This window comes from Dermacentor variabilis, chromosome 1 (assembly GCF_050947875.1).
Source record: "Dermacentor variabilis isolate Ectoservices chromosome 1, ASM5094787v1, whole genome shotgun sequence".
Taxonomy (NCBI): Eukaryota; Metazoa; Arthropoda; class Arachnida; order Ixodida; family Ixodidae; genus Dermacentor; species Dermacentor variabilis.
Window position 1 is genome coordinate 192,888,840 of NC_134568.1, and position 22,596 is coordinate 192,911,435.

At 40.6% G+C, this 22,596-nt stretch overlaps 1 protein-coding gene across 1 annotated transcript in view; it reads left to right on the forward strand.

Annotated features, from left to right (window-relative positions):
• Nucleotides 1-22,596, forward strand: part of Nhe1 (Na[+]/H[+] hydrogen exchanger 1) — a 69,340-nt gene that overhangs the window by 36,783 nt on the left and 9,961 nt on the right. The window contains exons 10-15 of the mRNA XM_075702465.1: nt 10-126; nt 5,598-5,680; nt 11,803-11,914; nt 13,529-13,671; nt 18,263-18,343; nt 21,991-22,134. Of these exons, the coding sequence (XP_075558580.1) occupies nt 10-126; nt 5,598-5,680; nt 11,803-11,914; nt 13,529-13,671; nt 18,263-18,343; nt 21,991-22,134 (680 nt within the window). The remainder of the gene's footprint in view (nt 1-9; nt 127-5,597; nt 5,681-11,802; nt 11,915-13,528; nt 13,672-18,262; nt 18,344-21,990; nt 22,135-22,596) is intronic.

Genomic DNA, 22,596 nt, shown 5'->3' on the forward strand with positions numbered 1-22,596 from the left:
GTGTCAAAGGTATCATGGCGATACTCTTCAATGGTGTCGTCATGTCTCATTACACCCACTTCAATTTGTCTTCAGTGACTCAGATTACAATGCAACAAACACTGCGGACTATTTCACTTATTGCTGGTGAGCCTTTCTTTTGACTCAGTTAAACCTTTGTTTGCAGTGTGTGCATTTTAACTTACTGTGTGCTCGTTGTTGTTATTATTGTGAGTAGTAGCATAGGCAGAAAGTTTTCATTCTTCCAGGCCGGGGGGGGGGGGGGGTACGGCCAGCTTTCCGAACCCCCCCCCCTGCATGCATGCATGCACGCACACACACACACCGCACACACATACATATATATTCTTTGCACTTGAAGAAACTTCGTGGAAAATTGGTCACTGAAGTGACTGCCTTGTATGAGAATTTACAAGACTTCATAGTAGGAGATAGTTCAATTTCACTGCCTGAGGCCTCTCCCACTACCAAGAATCTGGTGTTCCTTGGTGGTGTAACCTTTCTTCGTGTAATAGTCCTATACTTTGCTATCACTAATACTAATTTGCTTTTCTGGTGAAACTGCAGCCTCTCTCTTTCTTTTTTCTTTTTCTGTGAGTTCGAGTAGAAGCGCCACTGCGCATGACTGCTGTTAATTGTGATTTCAACTAAATCTGGCTTGTCCTCATTTCAGTTACTGAGTGAACTATACAGGGTGCACCAACTATCATGCACCAAGACTTTAAAAAAGAGCAGTTGCGTTACTCGTAAGAAAACCTAGTGCATATTGTTTCCATTACAATGGAGTAGCTACAAGCAATTATTTCGTTACTGAGATTTAATTTGGTAATTGCAATTAATTATCTAACACAAGAAGTACAGTCCTAGTTATCAAAGTGTCAATGAGGCATTTGTAGGCACCTCCAAATGACATCTAACTGCGGTGCTTTCAGCGACATACTAATTGCGTACAATTTTTATTTTTTTTCGCCCGCATTTCGATGGGGGCGAAATGCGAAAACACCCGTGTGCTTAGATTTAGGTGCACGTTAAAGAACCCCAGGTGGTCAAAATTTCTGGAGTCCTCCACTACGGCGTGCCTCATAATCAGAAAGTGGTTTTGACACGTAAAACCCCAAATAAAAAAAAAAAATTTTCAGACCGGCAAAGAAACCTCACAAAATATGAAAAATACCATGTGACTGCCCTCCCACCCGCATCATAAAGCAGCGGCCTCAAATAAGCTGATTGAAAGCGACTGCATTGCCTGTTGCTAACCCGAAGAGACAGTGCATCACCTTGATAATGGTACGGAAGGAGCACCAACAGAATGTTTTCTGGCTTCGCAGCTATTCCTTCCTCTCGTTTCTATGTCACACCTATTATCCATTTCTCAAGGTCAACGGATCACATTGATAACAGAAGCCCCTTGATAACGCGGCCAAAGCGCCGCTGTGACCACGCACGAAATGCAAAAAGCAATGGAATAGGCATAGAATATTTGAAAATCCCGGCTCTGCTTGTACTGCGTACAGCTATATTTCGTGCCAGAAACTTGCTCCGGACCAAAGCCAAATTAAAGTGAAGATTTTTTCATGAGAGTGTATACATGCTGCAAAAATAGGTTCATGGCAAAAAATAAAGTGAAATAACCAGACCGGGAAGCAACCCACTTGTAGAAAAAAGGCAAAGCCGATGCGTTCAAGAAGGTAAATATACCACTCCTAAGTGAGCCAAATTGGCAATCCTGCACAAAAAAAGAAAAACATCAGATTTCAGTGGGCCCTTATTATCTATGAATTCATAAGCGCCATTGAACACCAGTTTCTGCCTAGAGGACGTGTTCGAATAGGTCTCCTTCTGCAGCTACACAGTACTGAGTCCACTTTGTCGCATCTTCAGTGGCTTTCTTGATGACTGAAGCTGGAATTCTATGGCAGATATCAGTTATACTTGCCATGAGATAATTTGATGTCCTTCTCGATCATTTAAACATGATCTTTCACATAACCCTAAAGTAAGAAATAGAGTGGAGAGAGGTGAGGTGACCTAGCCGGCCAATTTACAGTCTCCTGCCTTCCAACCTATTGCGCATGAAAAGTCGCATCCAGCCAGTTTCGTGCTCGGATGCTGCTGTGTGCTGGTGTCCCAATTTTTTGATACCACAGAAGTGGTAGACATGATAGCGGGACTTCGCTGAGAAACTCATCCACGCAACACTGTCCAGACAGTGTGTGATCGAATAAGATGGGGCCGATAATAGCAACAGCGTAAATTTAGCACCACACATTGAACAACCACTGGTACTGGTGCCAATTGTGCTTTACCCAGCGTGGATTGCAGTCACTCCAATAGTGTGCATTATGCAAATTTACCTGTGCGTTTCTGCGAAAATTGGCTTCATCTGTGCACATAATGTTGCTCAAAAAGTCCGGTCACTCATCGGCTTTTGTGAGGACCCACTTCAAGAATTCTAGATAATTCTACAGGTCCCGATCTTCCAAGCATTGGTGCTGGTTAAGGTGGTACGGGTGAAAGGCCATCACTTAGAATCCTTCAAACTGATGACTTGGAAATTGGTACATGGTTGGCCACGTCCCACACACTAGCATGAGGATTTGAGGCCGTGCGTAGGCTAGGACTCAAAGATGGCGTCCTCCGCCGCTGTTTCTTGAAGCTGCTGGTTTCTCTCAGGTTTTCATAATTTCTGATGATAGTCGATGCATTTGGTCTACCGCCACACTTCCATGACTGACATATATTCGCGGGCTTCCTCATGTTGCCATTTGCAGCTCCCAAGGCAAGGATAATTTTTACATTCTGCTCATTAGAGAAAGACATGGAGACTGGGACGAAACAAAACGCACCTTTAAACATTTGCACTTGTCAATTTGTTGTCAATTCACTTTTGTGGTTATAGGTCTCGTGGCAAAACAAAACAAAAAAAAAACATCCATGCACTTTGTCTACGCTAAGACAACAGCTATCACAGCTCGTTTCCAACTAATGCCAATGCGACGTGTTACTTTGGCCGGGGCGCGGCAAATAAGGCACTAGCTCGATCACGATGTTTTTCTTTATTTCCTTTATTTCGTTCTCACTAACTCAGAGGGAGCCTGTTTGAGGGTGCTGTTTTACAATTCGAGTGGGAGAACAGTCACGTGGTATTCTCCATATTTCACGGCAGTTATTAATAAGTCAGAAAAAGTTAGTACACAATTAGTACATTGCTAAAAATACCGCAGTGAGGTGTTCCTTGGATGTGCTTATGAAAGCCTCATTGGCACTTTGATAATTAGGATAGTATGTCTCGAGTTAGATAATTAATTAGAATCATATAATTAAATCCTCAGTAACAAAAACATTACTGGCAGCTACTCCACTGTAATGGAAAAAATATGCGCTAGGTTTTCTTCGAGTAACGTATTGCTGTTCTTTTAAATCTTGGTGCATGACAGTTAATTGGCGCACCCTGTATATATTTATGACCTCTGCATGCAAGTGACGACATTTCCATCCCTAATAATTGTTGTAAATTATTAAAAGTGTTTATTTTTTCCTTGAGTCATTAGCATTGTTTACTGAAAAGAGAAGTATTACTGAGATGCATATTATTCACGTGCGTTTCACACGCTGCTGATGAAAGACTCTGCTAAAGGGGTCACTGAAGTCTACAGGTTTTTTTCAGGCTCAAAATGCACACAAAGCAATTTGAAGCGAGATGAACATACATATTCATTCTCCAGGCATAGGCTATCCATACGTTCAGAAATAATTGTTAATTGACTACCTCCTTTTCTTTCAAAAATATAACATACTTTGTCCTGTGTGTATATTTCAATATATTGTGTATGTGCATGGTGTTTACAGTGGAAATTTAAAACAGTGTTGAAGTGAGAGGATACGGATGAGGCAGCTGCCACTGGTGCTTCTAATGCGCTTGTCCTCCTATTGTCAGGATTTGCAGAAGTAAAGCGAAAGTATGAATTAAAATCTGGGCACATCCGCACCAACAATGATGCACTAAGCCATTAGCCAAAACAAAATTTTAAATGAAAAGGTCCAGGCAAGTCAGAAGAAACCTCAAATTATGTGGGTGACAAAATTCTGGTAATGACACTTTAGGTGAGGGGGGGTAGGCTTCGGCATCCCCGCGGGGGGAGGGGGGGGGCAGAGCTCCTCCCAGAAAACTCCGGAGAGGGCTCGAGCCGCGGAGTCCCCCCCCCTGTAGTCGTCGCCTATGAGTAGTAGTAATAGTAGCTCTTGTAGTAGTAGTAGTATAGTAGTATTCTAGTTGTCTTATTGGCTGTGTGGTGTGACAACTTCCCATTTTAATTAGAATCAATAACCTTCCTTTTTATTGCAGTATGTACAACACAACATAGTAATTCTAAGTTTCAATTTGTGTGTGTATATATATATATATATATATATATATATATATATATATATATATAGATATATACACACACATATATACACATACATACATACATACATACATACATGCATACATACATACATACATACATACATACATACATACATACATACATACATACATACATACATACATACATACATACATACAGGGCGTTTCAGCGAACACTTTCAAATTTTTTTAAATGTTGCCTGTGGCAGATAGCTCAATTCTAGTTTATGAGCCAGTCTACTCAATATGCCACATAACTTGTGGCATATCTTAGAGATATGCAAATGCCACATAGCTGGACAGAACCAAGGTAATGTTGTTTTCCGTCGCTTGGAGCTAGTCAGACTATTTTGTTTATTTTGTCTAATTACATAATTTGTTATTATTAGTTAATCAACTTCATCAAAAATTAAGCCTTAAGAAAAGCTTGTGAAACGCAAAAAAAGTGCCGCATTTTTTGTTTTGTGGGCTTTCTTTCAGGCATGGATAAAAATTTTATGGGGCATGTATTGAGCAACAGAAAGTGGGATCAGGAGTTTCTCAGGATGGTCTACAACTTTCTCATTTACACTTTTGCTCTGAATATAATGTATAATAAATTGGCTATTTAATAACTAATTATTTGATTAGGCAAAGTACAAAATATAATCTAGCTTGCTCAAAGCGATGGCAAGCAACATTACTTTTTCTACACGGCACTTGCATGTCTTTAAATGGTGGCACAAGTTACATGGGACACGTGGTCTATGAGTGAGAAGAATAAGCAGATCCAAGGTGCTTGATTTTTTGGGAGTCAACCATACGAAAAGCATAGGGGAACTGAACTGTTATGTTTGATTGAAATGTAAAAATAATAACATAAAGTTAAGCGAAAGTGGACAAAACGGTACCTTGTTGCAGGTGGGGACCGAATCCTCATCTTTCACTCTCTCTCTCTCTCTCTCTCTCTCTCTCTCTCTCTCTCTCTCTCTCTCTCTCTCTCTCTCTGCTTTAGCAACAATATATAGTTTCAGTTGCAAAATATGTTCCAGGCCTTATAAACTAAGTTTCTTCCAACCTGTGCTGTTATGTTGTTGTACTACACATTTTCTGCATTATTTCCTTTAAGCTATATGTTCACATTGCTGCTGTATATTCATGTATGCGTGTATGTTTCTAATGAATCAAATAAACTGAAACATTGCAGAGACTTCAGTGTTTGCCTACTTGGGTCTTGCCATATTCAGCTACCGACTTATCATCAAGCCTTCTCTAATAATATGGAGCATTGTGAGTGTGTTTTTGACTTACCTTTTCATTCCTGCATCCTCCTTCCCTGAGGGTGAGGTAGCTGGCTAAACATTAGTTAATCTCCCTGCTCCTTATAGTGAATAGCCATTAAGGGTTTATGACATAGCCTTTGGGTTCTCCGTTCATGTATAAACAATGTCATCAAATGCACTGCCTGCTGGATTGTTCCAGTCACTCTCTGTACCAGGGTACAGCATGAAAAGACATTAGAAGTTGGCAGACTTGCCATATTTTTCATGTTCGAAGCTGCCTACCGGTATTGAAAAAATATTTTGACAAAGGTATGCGACAAGGCAAAGTGACAGTGATGGATTTACTGAAGCGCTGACCCTGTAGCTTTCTGCCATCAGCTTCTTGCATGATTGCACAAGATAGGTTAGCTTTTGCACAATAATTACACATTACTGCTCAGGATTGCATTGGGTTAAAGGTAAAACAGCTTAGAACGACAGAAAGCTGAGCTAGTTGGTAAGGATTTGTAATGCAAAAATGAGGTGAGGCATGCAGACAGGACACAAGAGTAGAGAAGTGGACAACATGAACGCCTCTAGTTTTGTGTCCTGTCTGCACGCTTCATCTCATTTTTGCATTATGTAAAACAGCTATTCGCTGCAGTCAAAACTCGATCTAAAGAAACACGATTTTATGAAGTTCCCGATCTAACGAAGAAATTTCCATTCCGCGGCAAGTACCCATAAGGTTCAATGTTGTCATCAACCCGAATTGATGAAACTAGCTTGCATTAAACCTGATTTCACGAAGCTTTTCCAGAAATAAGTGAGTAAAGAAAGCTGCGATTTTTTTCAAATTTTGAAGCAGTTGGGTCTTTCTTCAAGCGTGCGCTCTGATGCTGTCACGTTAAAACATCTAGGCACCCTAGTCACAGACCTAGCTTTATTTTGACGAGGCTGCACGCTGCGCCCATGCGCAGAACAGTGGACTCAGCAGTCACTAGTGTTCTTACATACCAGATGGCGCTAGGCGCTGCAGTAGGCGTGGATTTGCTGTTAATCCACGCTGCAGGCGTGGATTAACAGCAAATACAATGCCACAGTACCTTTTGGGTACCGCTATGTTACAATTTTAGATTTCGTAGGACCAAAAAGTCCATTACTCGATTTTCCAAACTTCCCGCTCTAACGAAATAATTTGAGCATGGTCATCACTTTGTTAAATCGAGTTTCAACTGTATGTGCAGTGACGTGAGTGCTAACATGTGCACAGATCTAGGATGTTCTCTATGCCAGTGTTCTGTTTCCCTCCCTTCTTCTCTCTCTGAACCTCTGAAACTCCACATTTAAACAAAAATGCTGCAGTGCACTTTGCTACAGCCAAACTGCTAGCAGACCTCGTGAACATTTTTGTTTTCATCGCTTGGTATCAGTAGCAGTCAATACAATTTTCTGATCATTGAACATGTAACAAAACAAAAAAACTTTGCGAACTTGCTTCAAGTATCAAAAGTTCAGTTTAGCCAGGTTGTGTTCCAAGAACATGCTCACTGTTTTTGTAAATGGGAAATGAAACAGTCATTAATTGTCAGGAAATTGCTGAGACAGGTTTATTAAGAACTCTATAAGAGAACTTCGTCTAAGAAATTTTATACAGTGCCTGCAAGAACTTTTGGTCATTCAGTTATGATTTTTGCTGCTTGTGTAACAATTACCTTTTCCATAAGGAAGGACCTTGGCTTAGTAAAACATTGTTTTATGCTAGTTTGGTACATTCTGGTCAATATAATAAAGTACTGTAAGTGTTGCAGACATCAGGAACACGTGTGATGAAAATGGGAGCGAACTTGCAACTGCTTAGTTAAGACAAAAGGACAGCAATTTTTTAAGGAAGTTGCAAACACATGCCAAATATGAGTACAAGACGGCGACAGCAATCGACAATGCCAGCTATGCAGAAATGGCTGTCCACAAATTTCTTTTCCTTATTGCTAAGTGGTAAAGATCTGCTAATACACTTATCAACTCCTTTCCTAATGTTGACTGCTTTGACTCTGTCTCAAATAAGCAGTTGAAACATTTTACTGTGTTAAACAAACTGCTCATAGTTGGCAACCTTCGTCGTGTGTCCCTTCTTACGTTACTTGTTGTGCCTTTATTTTTTCTCAGAGGGCCTTGGTTGTGTGTTTGACAAAAGTAGTCTGGAACTGTGACATTGGTGCGGAGAACTGTCTTCATAAATTTATAGAACAATGAGTGCTTCGTACACAACATATGCAAGGTCTCCTGCAATTTTGCCAACACTCCTGCTATACTCTGTTTCAGTAGTTCCTTGCAGCAGGGCCAAGGCTACACGACCTGCAAGTGCAGATTCTTGCACAGCGAGATGTAGTGCCACAATTCGGAACACATTGCACAACTAAATCACCTTGACAAATGGTCTTGTTGGCAGGTATTTACTTGGAAGTTTCTCTGCAGGTCGCAGGACAGTTTATTGCGCAATTTTGCTTGGTATTTTAATAAAATATTTATTGAGGCTCTGATGCTGAAAATAAAGCTCTCCACTTGTTCGAAGGAAAATGTGCAAAGAGCAAAAAAGTTAATGCAACACTGCTGCATAGACATTAATTTGCATTTAAAAGCACAAACAATTATTTGCTCTGACATTGGCTAAATTCATAAGTGTAGTTGGCGCAGCCGCAACACTGCGGAGGACTCCCTCCTGGGCAATGCTTCGTCCTTCAAAAAGATGCCTGCAGACGTGCCAGTAGTATCATTGCAAACTGCTCTTTTATGCGGAAGGAATGAATAAGTTGATGTTGAACGTGCTTAGAACAGTGCAGAAGGAGTGCGGTAAACATGCACAAATTCTAATTAAGAAAATGGCTGCACTTACGAATGTCAGTGAGTGCACCGTGTACAAGTGGGTTCTACAAGAGGTATCAAGAGACGGTGCCACCATCCCGTGCAGCACGCTAGCCGAGCACTCCTTCTGGACTCTCCGCTTCTGCTGTCTCAGCAACCCCCTTTCTCCTCTGTATCTCGAAATATTGTGAAGACGCATGCCTGCCTTTTTGGTGTCATAGTGAACATGAAATGAATTTTCTACTGCTCCTGTCACAACAACTGATCTCGCTGCCGAGTTGCAGTCTCTATAGATGCTGCTGCCACCTGCACTGCAGTGCTTGCTGCTAGCAGACAACAGGGCACGGAAGGGCACCTTTAAGATGTGTTCGCCCTTCTAATTAGTTAAAAAAAGCCTGTAGCTTCCATAGTGCTGCACGAAACTACTGAAACAGAGTATAGGCTGGAAACAGGTCTGCATGTACAAAACCATAAAATTATATTGTTTTCATTTTGTTCTGCTTCCTTGTTTAATGCAGTGTACTGTATTAATCACATTACCCACATCATAACCAATATAATTTGTCTTTACGAGATTGTTTTTCTTCTGTTATGACCTGGAGAAATCAAGCAGAGGTTGCTGAGCTATTCAGTTAGGTGAAGAAGCTTATTTGGTTTGCTCTAAGAAGAATCTACGTTAGTGATTGCATGCACATTGTAACTGTGAATGTGGATTCATGCGCTCAAATATGGTAGTAGCGTGAGCAGTAGCAGTAACATTAATATTATCATCCACCATGGTGGCGTAGTGGCTTCGGCATTGTGCTGCTAGGCCCGAGGTTGCAGGATTGAATCGCGGCCACGGCGACCGCATCTTGATGGGGGCAAAATGAAAAAATGCCCGTGTACCATGCATTGGGTGCATGTTTAAGAACTCCAGGAGGTCAAAACCAAAAAGTTGTCTTTTTTTTTTTTATTCAGCATAATATTGAAGCATTGTGAGTCTGCTATAATTGGAATAGCACCGGTAGGCCTGTGTACAAAATGGCTTCTCATTTCCCTCTTTTCTTTGTTGAAGTATGTAGCAAAGGGAGAAGCCATCTTCTATGCAAAAGGCAGTAAACACCCACTAAATATTTGTGGTCAGAGAGAGCAAAACCCCATGAAATTCACATAAGGATGATGAATGAGTATGGCAGCACCCATTTCCAAAAGAAAAGGCTCCAAGGAGACCAATGCATTTTAAAACAGTCAGACACCACTTGGTAGATTGGTTATCCCAGCATGGCCACCATTGCTGTGGAGACAGATTTCACTGGTGTTATTTTTCATCAGAGTTGTCACATTCGTCTGGGAATATTTGCCAGGAAACTTGATATTGTTGTATCCACAGATACTGTTGTCACTGAACTCCTCCACCACTATTTCAAATTATGCTTGCGCTGAGTGTCTAGGATGCCGACTGACAGGCATGAGACAATCTATGTGTCCTCCTACATAGCATATGTACTTAGCCCACTGTAATGTAGGAGAAAAGTTCTGTCCGAGGTTCATGATCCTACAGCACTATTAAATTGATGTCACACAGCCAGTTTGGATTGCTATCAAGCCCAATCCAGATGGAAATCCTTGACCACGATTGGCTCCCTCCCTCAGCTTGTGCAAAGGAGCCAACATGACCGAAAAATTTAATCTTAATCAGGCTTGATTGTGATCAAAAGTGTGCCATGTGACACCCGAATAAATACAGTCCTGATCTCATCAGTGTTATTACCATGTGATTGGACCACTGAGAATGCTTTGAGGCGATGAAAATTTGAGGCTGTCAAAAATTCCGAAGGAGTTGTGTATATCTGGCTAGGACTGCTTAAAAAAAAAAAAGGAAGCAGTTTTCAGATGAAATGCAGAATGTACTGTCACAAGAAGTACCATAAAAACCCGAATAATACAGACCTGCGTGTAATAAGAGGCAAGATATGAGTCAGGTAAATTCAGCAAAAATATTTATTTACATCAAACTTCATGCTTTAATCATTGTCATCCTTGGTTGTGCTGTCTTTGGACAGTTCTTTGTCCGAGAACTCTTCCCAGAGATGGTCATCTGTGCATTCGAGTCCGTTTGAAATGCCGCACTTAAAAGCACGACACATAAGGTCCTCCAGGATGCTTGCCCATGCATCTGCAATCCACTTGCATGATGTGAATCAGGAGTGCCATCACTAGATGGCACCTCCTGTATGCTAGAGGATGATGAGGATGGTGGTAGCCATGCAGCAATAACAAAAATTAAACTTCGAGCCCAATTTTTTGGGGAAATTTTGGTCTGGATCTGCATATAGAACAAGGCAGAAACTTGGGATGCTAATAAGTGGAAAAAATTCTTGTATTGTGTGCAGGTGTTTTACAGTACTATGAAAAGAATGATGATTTAATTAAGAAAGGAAATATTGTTTATATGTCTGATTGAGAATTTGGCCTGTTGCTTGCTCTGCCTGTATAAGGTGCATGGTCATTTGTAAAGGCTGGTTTACATTGCACAGCATACATTTCAGTCTTTTTAATGACCTGTTTTCTATTTCTGTAGTGATCTAGTTGCTACATTATCAGGTGGAACATGGATTTTGCGGAATTTGGAGGGAGGGTTGAGCTTATTTTTGAGCATAGCTCCAGAGTTTTGTATAAGATCCTTATACTTGCCCGAGTAATAGCCCACTAACAGCTAGTGGGCATTTAGATTGCAGAACTGTTCCTTGTCTTTTGGTATAACCAGTGCCTATTAGCCTGCTTTAGAAGCTATATGTCAGCATTCTTTTGTGCATTCAAGATAGCAGTTACTGGCTTGCCCTGTAATGAGATTAACCATTTAGCCTGAATTTAGGCTGCTAAGTTAAATGCTGACAGTTTCTGTTAAGGCGTTATAATGTGCCTCCTGCAGGAAGAATTAGGGCTTTTCTGGTCACATGGTATGAAATAGTCACAGAAAGTTGGACTTTCGTGCCATCCTGTTCTCAGAAGGCTCAATATGCATTCATCTGTGCATGAATATAAACAAGCAAGCAACTTGTGATATTCTCAATTGCGAAATTCTTTTTTTACCTGGCCTTTTCATAAAATTAATAAGGATCTTTATCATTATTGCTTGTGTGCTTTTCCCTCCCTTAATATTTAATACCTATCGTTTATCATAAATGCTATTTTACATTTTAGTGCCTGTGTCCCAACCTCTCTCAGAGTCCTAAATAAGCCACATATGATGTACTGTATTTATTCATGTATTTCCTTTTTCCTCTTTTTGAACACTTTCAGATACTTTGTCTGCTTGGGCGAGCAGCAAACATATACCCTTTGTCCTTTCTAATGAACTACTTCAGAGAGCACAAGATTACCAAAAAGATGATGTTTATCATGTGGTACAGTGGTAAGCTACAATGCTGCTGTTGACTCGCTGATATAGACAGTGAAACAGTAAGACAGTCATTGGCTCAAGTCTTTTTCTGGTAAAACATTAATGATTGGTTAAATATACTGAGAAAAAGTCAATACTGTAATTGAAAGAATTGCGTACTAAAATCTGTCGTTCACGTCTACAGTACAAACTTACCTTGACTTTCAGGTGCCTGAGCTATGGGGAAAATTGCTGTAATATTCCACAGTATTGTATTGGAATACTTCAGCTGCACACTTTACTGAAAAACACAATGAAAGAGGGATGGTACAAAATAGGAAATGTAATGTACACTTACATAATTTTGCACAATTCAGTTCGTGTTTTGTCCCATCTCCTGTGTACTATCTTGTTTAACAGTAACCTGCATAACAGAACTTGCTTAGATATGGAAGACCAACTAGCTCCTCCACAAGTTGCGCACTCTGTTTCATGTTTTGTCCCAACCCCCTTTCAGAGTGTTTACCAGTAATCGGTATATCATAACTTGGCCAGGTATAGACTACAAGCTGTACTTCAGCATGCATCTTATGTGCGAAGTGTTGGAACATGGTGTTTGAGCAATGAAGGCTCAGCTTTTTACCAGTTTCTTTCACTCATGGATGTAGGGGATGGTGCAAAAAAAAAGCAATGAATAGAATGAATAAACAGCTTAGGAACACTCACTTATATTTATGAGTAATATATATGCTCATGTTTTTTTTAAGTTTCTTGGCATTTTACTATGGTCAGTGTATGTGGTGTTAAGTCACACTGTGATAGTAACTATGTGTACTTTGTTCTTTCTTGTTGCCTCAAGAAGTCAGCCCATGTGTTATATTTGTTGTGACACCATATTCTTGTGGCTCATAATTCTCTGTGTTTGCATGGTGCAATAGGTATCTTGCTACTTGTAGAGATAATAGCATTAATTTGAAGTCTCTCGACCCTTGTTAAATAGTTTGTACTTTGAAATGAAGTAAGCATCTATTACTGTATCTGACTGCGTTTTGTTGCAATATTTGTTCTTGTCTTTTGCAAAGAATGTATACTGGATAACACAACTCTGACTAGGGCCCCCCTTCATCCCACTCTTGCCCACTTTGCTTTTATACCACCCTGAATTAATAAAAAAAATTGATATTGTTGATTAATTACAGCTGTTATAGTACTCCCTCACTGCGTCCATGTAATCCAAGAACAGCATGGCTGCATGGCAATAGCACAATAATGAAAGTGGCTGCAACTGTGTTTAATGATAGCAGGTGCCGTTGAATGACTGATTTAACCCATCTCACATACACAAGAAAGTTTTTAAGCATTTTGTGGAGAAACAGCCAATGACCTTGGCGTAAGCTTGCTTAATCTGCAGTAGTAAAAGTTTGGCCAGGTGCAAGTGCAATTATCTACAATATCTCAAGTGGCACTGTTATCAGCTATGATTTTGATTTGTGATCATTTGTGATCATTCCTGCTTCTTGGTTAAAAGCACAGTTGTAATTTTGATTTGGTGTCATGGCAAGTAGCACAGGACATTATTTGAGTGGTGTGCTGAGGATCCACTTAGTGCTGCAGTGTGTTTGTCTTTTCCTTTTTGTCTTTTGCTAGGACTCAGAGGCGCCATTGCATATGCTTTGGCTATGCATTTGGACTTTGATGATGAGAAACGCCACGTGGTTGTGACGACAACACTCATAATAGTGCTTTTCACAATACTGGTTATAGGTGGCTCCACAATGCCTCTCTTGAAGGTAAGGTAATCATTTGACTTGTTCAAAGCAGCTCCAAATAAATAGTGCCTACTAAATGTGGGGTTGATAAGAGAGAACTGTATAAATGGCTCCATCTGCTAAAGTGCTGCTGCTGTTTTTTCTTTTTTTCTTTTTCTTTTTTTTTGCCCTCGAATTTCACACAGTGATTGCACTTCATGATGAATTTTGTCGCCATTTTAGGATGCAGTAGTTGTTCTACAGAATAAATCGGATGCCTATGTGTCTATGGATATAGTGTACAAAAAGTGTAATTTTCTCAGTGAAAGGAATGGTAGTGCTGGAAGGTGAAACTGGAAGGTGCTGTATCTTCTACAACAAGCGTTTCGCCCTTGACAGACAGTGCAACCACAAACAAGTCAGCAGTTTAGCCAAAAGTTTGTTTCTACTACTCTTTCTTGTCAACATTTGGTACGTTGAAACTTTGAACTGCTTCAAGTGCAGGCCATAGTGGAAGAATAGACAAGTGTGTGAGCAATGCTGCCTGGCTATGGTGAAGGTGCAGCACAAACGGTCATACTTATGTTGTCCACTACCAGGGTGACCACAGGGTGTTGGGGTCATCATTTTATATTGTCTGCAGGGGTCTGACACATTGCCCTTACTCAAAAGTGGTGTTCTATTCTGTTGAAGAATCATCTAATTGAAATTACAAATTACATGTGATGAGCAAATCGAGAACAAGGTGAAAGCAGGAGCCAACGTTTCGACAAGTGGATTTGTCTTCTTCAAGGCGACCTATGCTTTCCTCGCCACAAAGGGTGTAAGGCGGGTAGGTGTGGCAACCAGGGAAGGTGTGTTAGCGTGTAGAATTGAGAATAAAGGAATGCTGGTGCACAAGGCCAAGGCCAGGACCCCTCACCCCCGTCTGTCAACCACGTGTCAACGCACGCGTGCTAGCCGGCGTGTCAACGGCGTCTGACACGCCAGCTGAAAAAAAAAAAAGAGGAGGAAAAAAAAAAAGGGATACGCCAAGAAACCAAACTAAGTGTTGTTGCCTTTAGCTTGAACTTTAGCATAGCGAATAGATTCTAAAGCTCCCTTTGAAACGTTTATGCCTATTGGTTGCAACGTCTTGAACTTATGGATAAGGTATGATTCTCTCTATTTTCTTTCTCGTTCAGAATGGAAATCTGTCTGCAAGATGTAGAGTTTAAGTTCATCAAAGTTATCACCTGGTTGGTTGAAATGCTCGGCGACAGCTTTGGGAAGCTTTTTAATTGTGTCTGTGCGATGTCCGTTTAATGTGACGTTCATTGATTGTCCTGTTTCACCGATATATTGTTTCTTACAGAATGAACATTCAAGCATATAAATCACATCTGAACTTGTACAAGTGAAGCTAGATTTGACTTCATGTGTATAACTATTTGCGGTGCTTTTAATTTTAATGTCACTTTGAAGGTGCCTGCAGGTTTTGCACCTGGGGCGACAACATGCTTTTATTATGGGGGAATGCTGTTGGCTGACTTTTGCTTGCACTAACATGTCTGTAAAGTTCCTGTTTCGGCGATAGGTAACCCTAGATACATCCGGGAACACTTTTCTCAGACGCTCATTACTTGATAATATTGGGTGGTATTTTCGTAGGATGTTGTTTATGTTTGGGAGTGCTTTAGAATATTTTGTTATAAAGGCTGGAGGTCTGTCACATTTTACATGTGGGCTGTTACAATTACATGTGAGGCATTTTGAACAACATATTCAGTACCACACCCATAGTACCAAAAACAAGGAACATATCCTGGTATATGTTTCGCAACGAGACCCTGCTTGTCAAATGATGCTCTGTCTCTGCAGAAATGAAAAGTTCCATGTGAAGTGTTGAATGCAGCGTTGTACCTTTATGATCACCAATCACTGTGCCCCCTAGAGTGCCATTTGCGCTCACATTATTGTTATGCACATGGCAGTCACATAGACCACTTAGGAGGAAGCGCCTAGGGAAGCTGCACTGTGCATTTCTGAGTTATCTAGGGCCAATATCTCCATGCCAGTTCCAAAATTTTTTGCAGACCTACCACAATAATTTCTAATGTCAATTTTGTAAGGTATGATCACCTTTAAATCTATGGAGTAAAATGTGTTTTTGTTAGATGTGCAAGAAGGCCTGCTGAGTGCAGCACATGGAAATTAAATCCTCTGTGACCTTGTGTTGCAATGCAGGTTTGTTTGTATGCCATCTTGGAATACTAGTGCGTCGCAAACAAGATGACGACATGAAAAGATCACATGCATGCACAGACGTGGCATTGTCTGTGTGTGTGTGCTTTTCTCATGCCCTCGTCTTGCTTGTGCTACACTACTATGTGATGTTTTGTGATGTTCAGATAAAGCAAGACCGCTCATAATGTACACAGCTGTAAAATATGTGCCAGTCATTAAAGTTTTATTGAAGCGATACACAGCTTGTAGGCTGTCATTGGGTGATGCTGCGGCAAAGTTCATGGAAATTCGTCACACCAAGAGAACCGTCACACCACTAGGAATGTTCTTTTCAAATGATTCGTACACTCGTTTGCTGGTCAAGCTCATCTCTGATGAATTCAGAACAAGTAGAAAACTGGTAGCACATGATTTTGTAGTTTCTTGCATATGTATGGACTGTATCAGTGATTACATGAACAAGCGAGATCTCAAGTTTCCTTTTATTTTTTTATAATTAATTCAGGCTCTTTGTCTCCAAGACAATAATAAAGTTTTGGGGCTAAAAGTATAGCAACATTCTTTATGTCGGCTGCACTACAAAGCTGCCTTTTAACTAAAAACTCTTGGCCACAGGCATTTCCACTGGAAGTGCGGATCACTGATAGCTCAAGGGGAAGGTGCAAATACAAAAGCAGTGCTCAGTCTCACATAGCTAGAATCACGCTTTCTTAAATTCCCCCCTCCCTCCCCCCCCCTTTTTTTTAATGTGCTCATCCAGAAATTGGGTCCTCTCACACACCAAACTCTGCTCCACCTGTCCTTCAGGACAACCTGGCCTCTCTGTTCTCTGCCAGGTTGTCCTCAAAACAGCCAGTGGCTGTTCAGAGTTTGAACTATTGAAAATTTAAATAGCAACATTCTCTTATTGATACCAGTTGGTATCCCCATATTGCTTTCAAAAAGGAATGCAGAAGGGGGTCTGTAGATGAGATTTCGTGGTTAGAAGAAGGCTTTTCAGGACTGCTCACTTCCAGATCTTTGCAATATTCTTGCAAACATTCTCTCATGTAAGATTTTTTAATACATCTGAAGACTTTGTCAAAAATACAAGCATCTCTTGCTCTGTACTGCTTTTTTTATTAGCATTTGTGTTAATTGCAGTTATTGTAGTATTATTTTACTAACGACATGTACTACAAGCCAGATATTTCACCAAAGCAGTACAATCTTCATATGTGTGTACTCATTTGCAAACAAATAAAAAAAATTGGTAGAATGTTCTTGAAAAGATTGGAGCTCACAGCAAAGAATATCATGGTCGAACTCTGACAATGGCTTCATGTGAAAGCACAGTTGAAAAGAATTTTGTTCTGGTACTGTTCAGAAGAAAATTATTTTTCTACAGTAGTTAAGACAGAAAGCCAAGCTGATTGGTTGCTTAAATTACGCTACATATTTGTAGTCCTAAAGAGAGAATAGTACAGCTTAGTGTAGGAATAGCACTGCACTTAACTGGCTTATTACAGCAGAATTGGGCAATACCACCCGATTGTGTTGTAATAAACCAGTTGAGGCCTGCAGCTTATCTTGTCTCTGTGATGTCGTGTTCTATCTTTAATGCTGCTTAATTTATCTCTTGCTCTTTTTAAACTGAAACAGGTATTTGGTTGGCTGAAAATTTGCAAAAATGATGGTGAATTTTATTATAGTGTGATAAAACAAATACAGAAGATAAAAAGCTGCAAAAGAAGTGTTTTGCTCTTGGCCAATAAATGAATACTGCCACAAAAATTTCATCTCACTTTTATTTTTTATATAGCTGTCAACTTTGAAGTCATGTCATGAGGGCTCAATTCATTGAACTGACATGAAATCATCTATTATACCTTCTTTTAATGCGACCAGTTTAAAATGTGCACCAAGTGAAACATGTTTTCGGGCATATTGAGCAGGACTCCTCCATACATCATGCAAATCAGTAGAGTAGTTGCATAATATTACTGATGCACAGGTCAGCGCAGCAGTCACAAGCCATACCATGATTGCCTTACCAAAAACTTTGATTGATTGGATAATATGGGCGAGAAGGTGATGAGGCTGTTACATGTTACAAGAGAGGCAACAGCTGTGGACAAGGCTTATTTTGTTGCAAATGGAGAGGAGTTCTGAGTGAAAAAATAAAAAAATGGGTGAGGGAGCACACACCTAGCTTCTGGCAGCCGGGCAACTATATAATGAAGAAAAAGAAAACTAGAAAAAAAATTTGTGTCAGTACTACTTTAAGGTATTAGTATTCATTGCTCTGCTTATTTTACCATAGTACTACGTTGTTGAAGAAAACACAATATCAGCTGTAAATTTATCCACTTGTGTCTTTATATGCTGTTTTAAATGTGTGTTGCTACATGTGGGATTTTTATTTCAGTTTTTGAAGGCAGACAAACAGACCACAAGAAAAAAGCGCCGAAGAGCACGACAAGTCACTCTAAGCAAAACCAAAGAAATGGTCAGTAACTTTTTTTTTACATCAGTTAAGATTTATTTATTGCTTTCATTTGTAGTAGTTTGTCAGATGGTTTTAATTTAAATTTGCGCTTATAGTCTACTAGTATTTCTTTTCCCTAGGCCTCTATGTGCACACGTGGCTTGTTGAGTGGTGCACTCCTTCACTCAAATTCATTCAGCTTCATATTCAGTACTGTCTTTGTTACCAAATTTGTTTTGAGTGCGTTGCTCTAACAAGCGCAGAGTTTAGATCATGTCTGGTCTCATAGCATGATGCCATTCATAATTAACTGAAGTGACACTGAAGTATTAGGGAGCTTTAGGTTTGCGCAACCAGAGTTAGAGGACCCAAACTACTGGGCGCCCAAAGAACACGAAATAAGTGCAAAAAAAAAAAAAAAACATAAGCAGAGCATGGGGCTTTGGGAACGCAAAAACGCTTGGGTGTGCTATTTCTAAAACTCCCTAGTGGCTGCCTGCCATGGTGGCTTAGTAGCTATGCATTTCAACGGGAGTGAAATGGAAGAACACCCATGTACTTGAATTTAGGTGCATGTTAGAGAACCCCAGGTGGTCAAAATTAATCTGAAGTCCCCCACTACAGCTTGCCTCATAATCATATTGTGGTTTTGGTAGGTAAAACCACAGAATTAAATTTGTTAACTTTCCCTATTGGCTCTTTGTGAAGCCTGCAAGAAAATTGTTCTGCATAATGAAAACTCTTTCACCATAGTGGCATGGTCCATCCTGGCAGCACAACTAGCTGCTGAATGGTGTTTACTCATGTGTTGTCGCTACCTCCAGACACCTGTACCTCTCGAAAACGTGAGGAATCTCACCAATGCCATTGAGACAGAGATTAAGAGATTAAGTACTGCAGTGGCAAAGCTGATGTGTTGTAGGTGCATGGAATGACGACACATGATTATTCCTCATGCTAGAAGCAGCCAGTGTTTCGCACAGTTTGAGCCTCAATCTTAGTGAGGTAGAAGTATAAGCCAAACAGATTGCTGATCCTGCAGCAATCTATTTACAGGTGTAGCACTTAACAGGTGATGTGATCTTGCATTTGAGCTAGGGTAGGGGTAATGTAAGAACAAAAATTATCCTTGCAGTACCTTGATGCTTTAGTACACTACATTCATTTTGCATGTTCCCTGTCTTGAACAGAACAACCAGTGGTGTCAGGATTAGTAGCAGGCTGTCTTTTTCACTATGACACTGTTCCATGCACCAGCAGTGTCGCGTATTGTAGCATAAAAGGAACACCTTTCAGGAGTAGACATCAAGAATAAATGGAGGCCTAAACAGTTAGATAATGCTTGAAAAGGACACTTTGCACCTGTACTTAAAGGAAAAAAATGGCTAAAGTGAGGACATGTTGCTTAGTGATCTCTGTGGGGTATAAATTTTCACTGCCTATTTAACAGCAAGTAAGCTGCCACTGAGGTTAAATAATGTTTCAGTTAGCTGTCATGCTGTGTCTTGGCGCCAGCTCACCAGCGAGTTATCCTGGCTCTTACAGTATTTTCAAAGTCACATATATTTTAGTAAAATATTCACTGACGTTGATCTACAGGGTGTCTACCAACCGGGAAAACCGGGAATTCTCAGGGATTTTGAGTAGTCTGGAAAAACTCGGGGAAAACTCGGGGAATTTGTGCCTCTATCAGGGAAAATTAGCTGTAACTTTATTGAAAGGGTCGAAAGTCGCGGTAATGCTGGCTCGAGTAACAGACAGGAATCGTAATGAATCGTCTTTGACGCCCTGTTGTCGGCTGGAGGAGTTGCTGGGACTTTCCGGGTTCCCGATTATTTGGACGGGTTCTTGGCACCACCACGTACCCCATAGAGTCAATGTATCAGAACGTCTGAAATTTCGGACGCAAGAACTCTTCGCCATCCAATTTTCCTGAAATTTTGCCGTGATGGCATGACCTAAACGGCAATAATCAAGGCCTCCACGCTGCCATTTTGATTACCTCGCCGCCTCGAACCGACGCTCTCGCACGCAGATCAGCTGGCAGCCGCAGCCACCACTGTAGCAACGCTAGGCCTAGCTGCTTCGACGTTCGCTATGAAGCTTCTTGCCGTTGGATGCCGTGCTTTTTATTGAAAGAATTCGTTGCTGTCAGCAATGGCTTGGACTCCGCCTTTGATGTGCTCGCGATTGCCTTAGAAGCTTGAAAAGCACGGTGCGTTGCATAATGCCGGTTTCCGAATGTCAGCTTTGCCTCTGTACAGTAGTCTTGGTAAAACATATAAAAAGTATTGCAGTGAAGCATAACAAGCGTCGGAAGGGGCTACTTCCACGGGAAACAGTATGCATTCCTTAATTATACACGCGTGCACCCGGTATTTCCTGTCACAGTACGAGCACGGATATGCCTAATACGTGTACCGACAGCCCTTCAGAGCATTTTCGAATGTGCCTGTGGCGGATTGAGCCCTTAAGGGCAGTAAATGACATGCATTTATTTTTTTCCAACTGGCCGATTTTTGGGACATTTTCGCGGCCCCTAGGGAGCTCGACAAAGCGGATGTGGTCTGTGCAACTGACCAACAAGATGCTTCAAATCGTCCGTGGGGCGAACGAGTGGTGGGAGGAGGACAAGAACAGAAAGGACCTACGCATTGAGGAATGAACGCGAAAGGAAGCGTGCTGCCACTGTTTTGAAGGAGCTTGAGCTCAAAAAACAAAGTGTTGGCTGATGACGAGATGCAGGTGTCCCTCATCCAAAAAAAAAAAAAAACCTTTTTAAAGCAGTGAAACACAACACTGAGGCGTGGGGCGCAGGCTGAGAGTATGTCAGGACACTATTGAGGTTGACGTACAAGCTGTTGAGAGAGAAGCTCAATTGTGGCAAAGTTCGGGCCTCATACCAGTGACCTTGCTATCAGTTAATAGAAATATCTCATATTCGAAAATATTTGCTTCTGAATGCATCTCCTTTTTATTCGTATTTGAGAATGTGCCACTCGATTTGCAATTTTTTTCGAAGACATTTCATTTGCTGTGCATGTTACTAACCCCTCCCTTCTATTCTTTTTTTGAATAACATAAGTACTGCTTACTATTCAAATTGGATTGTCTTCTTTAATTTTTTTCCTCATGCTTACTAGAGAGTGACAGCATCAGGCAATATGGTTTCAGCCCGTCTTGACATAAAACATAGTTCTGCGTCATTAAGGGAAGTTTGCAAAGGCACTCAGGGAAAACCTGGTAAACTCAGGGAATTTGGAAATGTCAACTTGGTAGACACCCTGATCTAGCAACTGCTGATGATATCTGTCGACCAAGGGTACTCGTGAAGTTGTACCATTATGACCACTATAAAATGTACCGAAAGCTAGGATGTGCTCTGGCACCTGGCTGCTGCTCTCTCATTCCTTTTTCATTATTTTTCCAAGTAGTTTTCTCTTGCTAACATATAAGCCAGTTTGCGGGCTATCAATTATGAACATCACTGTTTGTGTCACTTAAAAAAAAATAGTTTGCTTTGTCATTTGTTTACTTCCTAATAATTCACTTTTATGGATACCATTGGGTGTTTTAAAATCACTTACCTAGTGTACCCTGCTAGGGATTACAAGTTTTATTTTGTGAAATGCCTAAAGCAATACCTCTGTGATGCTTCTTTCTGCTAGGGTCAAACAATTGATGCAGAGCATCTGTCTGAACTGACAGAAGAGGAATATGAAGTCAACTTCATGAAGAGCAACATCAAGGGCTTTATTCTGCTGGATTTAAAGTACCTCATTCCATTCTTCACTCGCCGGTTTACCCAGAAGGTGACAATCTTTCTTGAAATAAATGAATGGATGTTTATTTCTCTTTCTTTACATGAGTGAAGGTGGCTGTGTATAAGGACAGTTGATAGCACAGCTTGACAGCAATAACAGGGTTCCAGCTCTGGTTTGAAAGTAGGAAATAGAGTAAGATATAGGTAATTAACAGGAGACCAGGACTTGTGCGTGACGTGGGTATGTTCCATGTTTTGGTTCTTTGTATAAATGGTCAACATTGGTGTTTGTGAGTAGATTGAAAATAACAAGAACAGCTGCACTTGTCATTAAAAAAAAGCTTGGTAGAAAAGCAAAATACTAATTATGCATGACAACAGCCATTACAACATAGAAATGCTTGAACAAGGACTGGCTATGGTAGAAAAAATATCAGCTATAGCTCTTAATGCCTTCTTCTATAAAATTGAGAGTTTACTTTCTGCAGCAGTTCATCCCATGATCATTTTA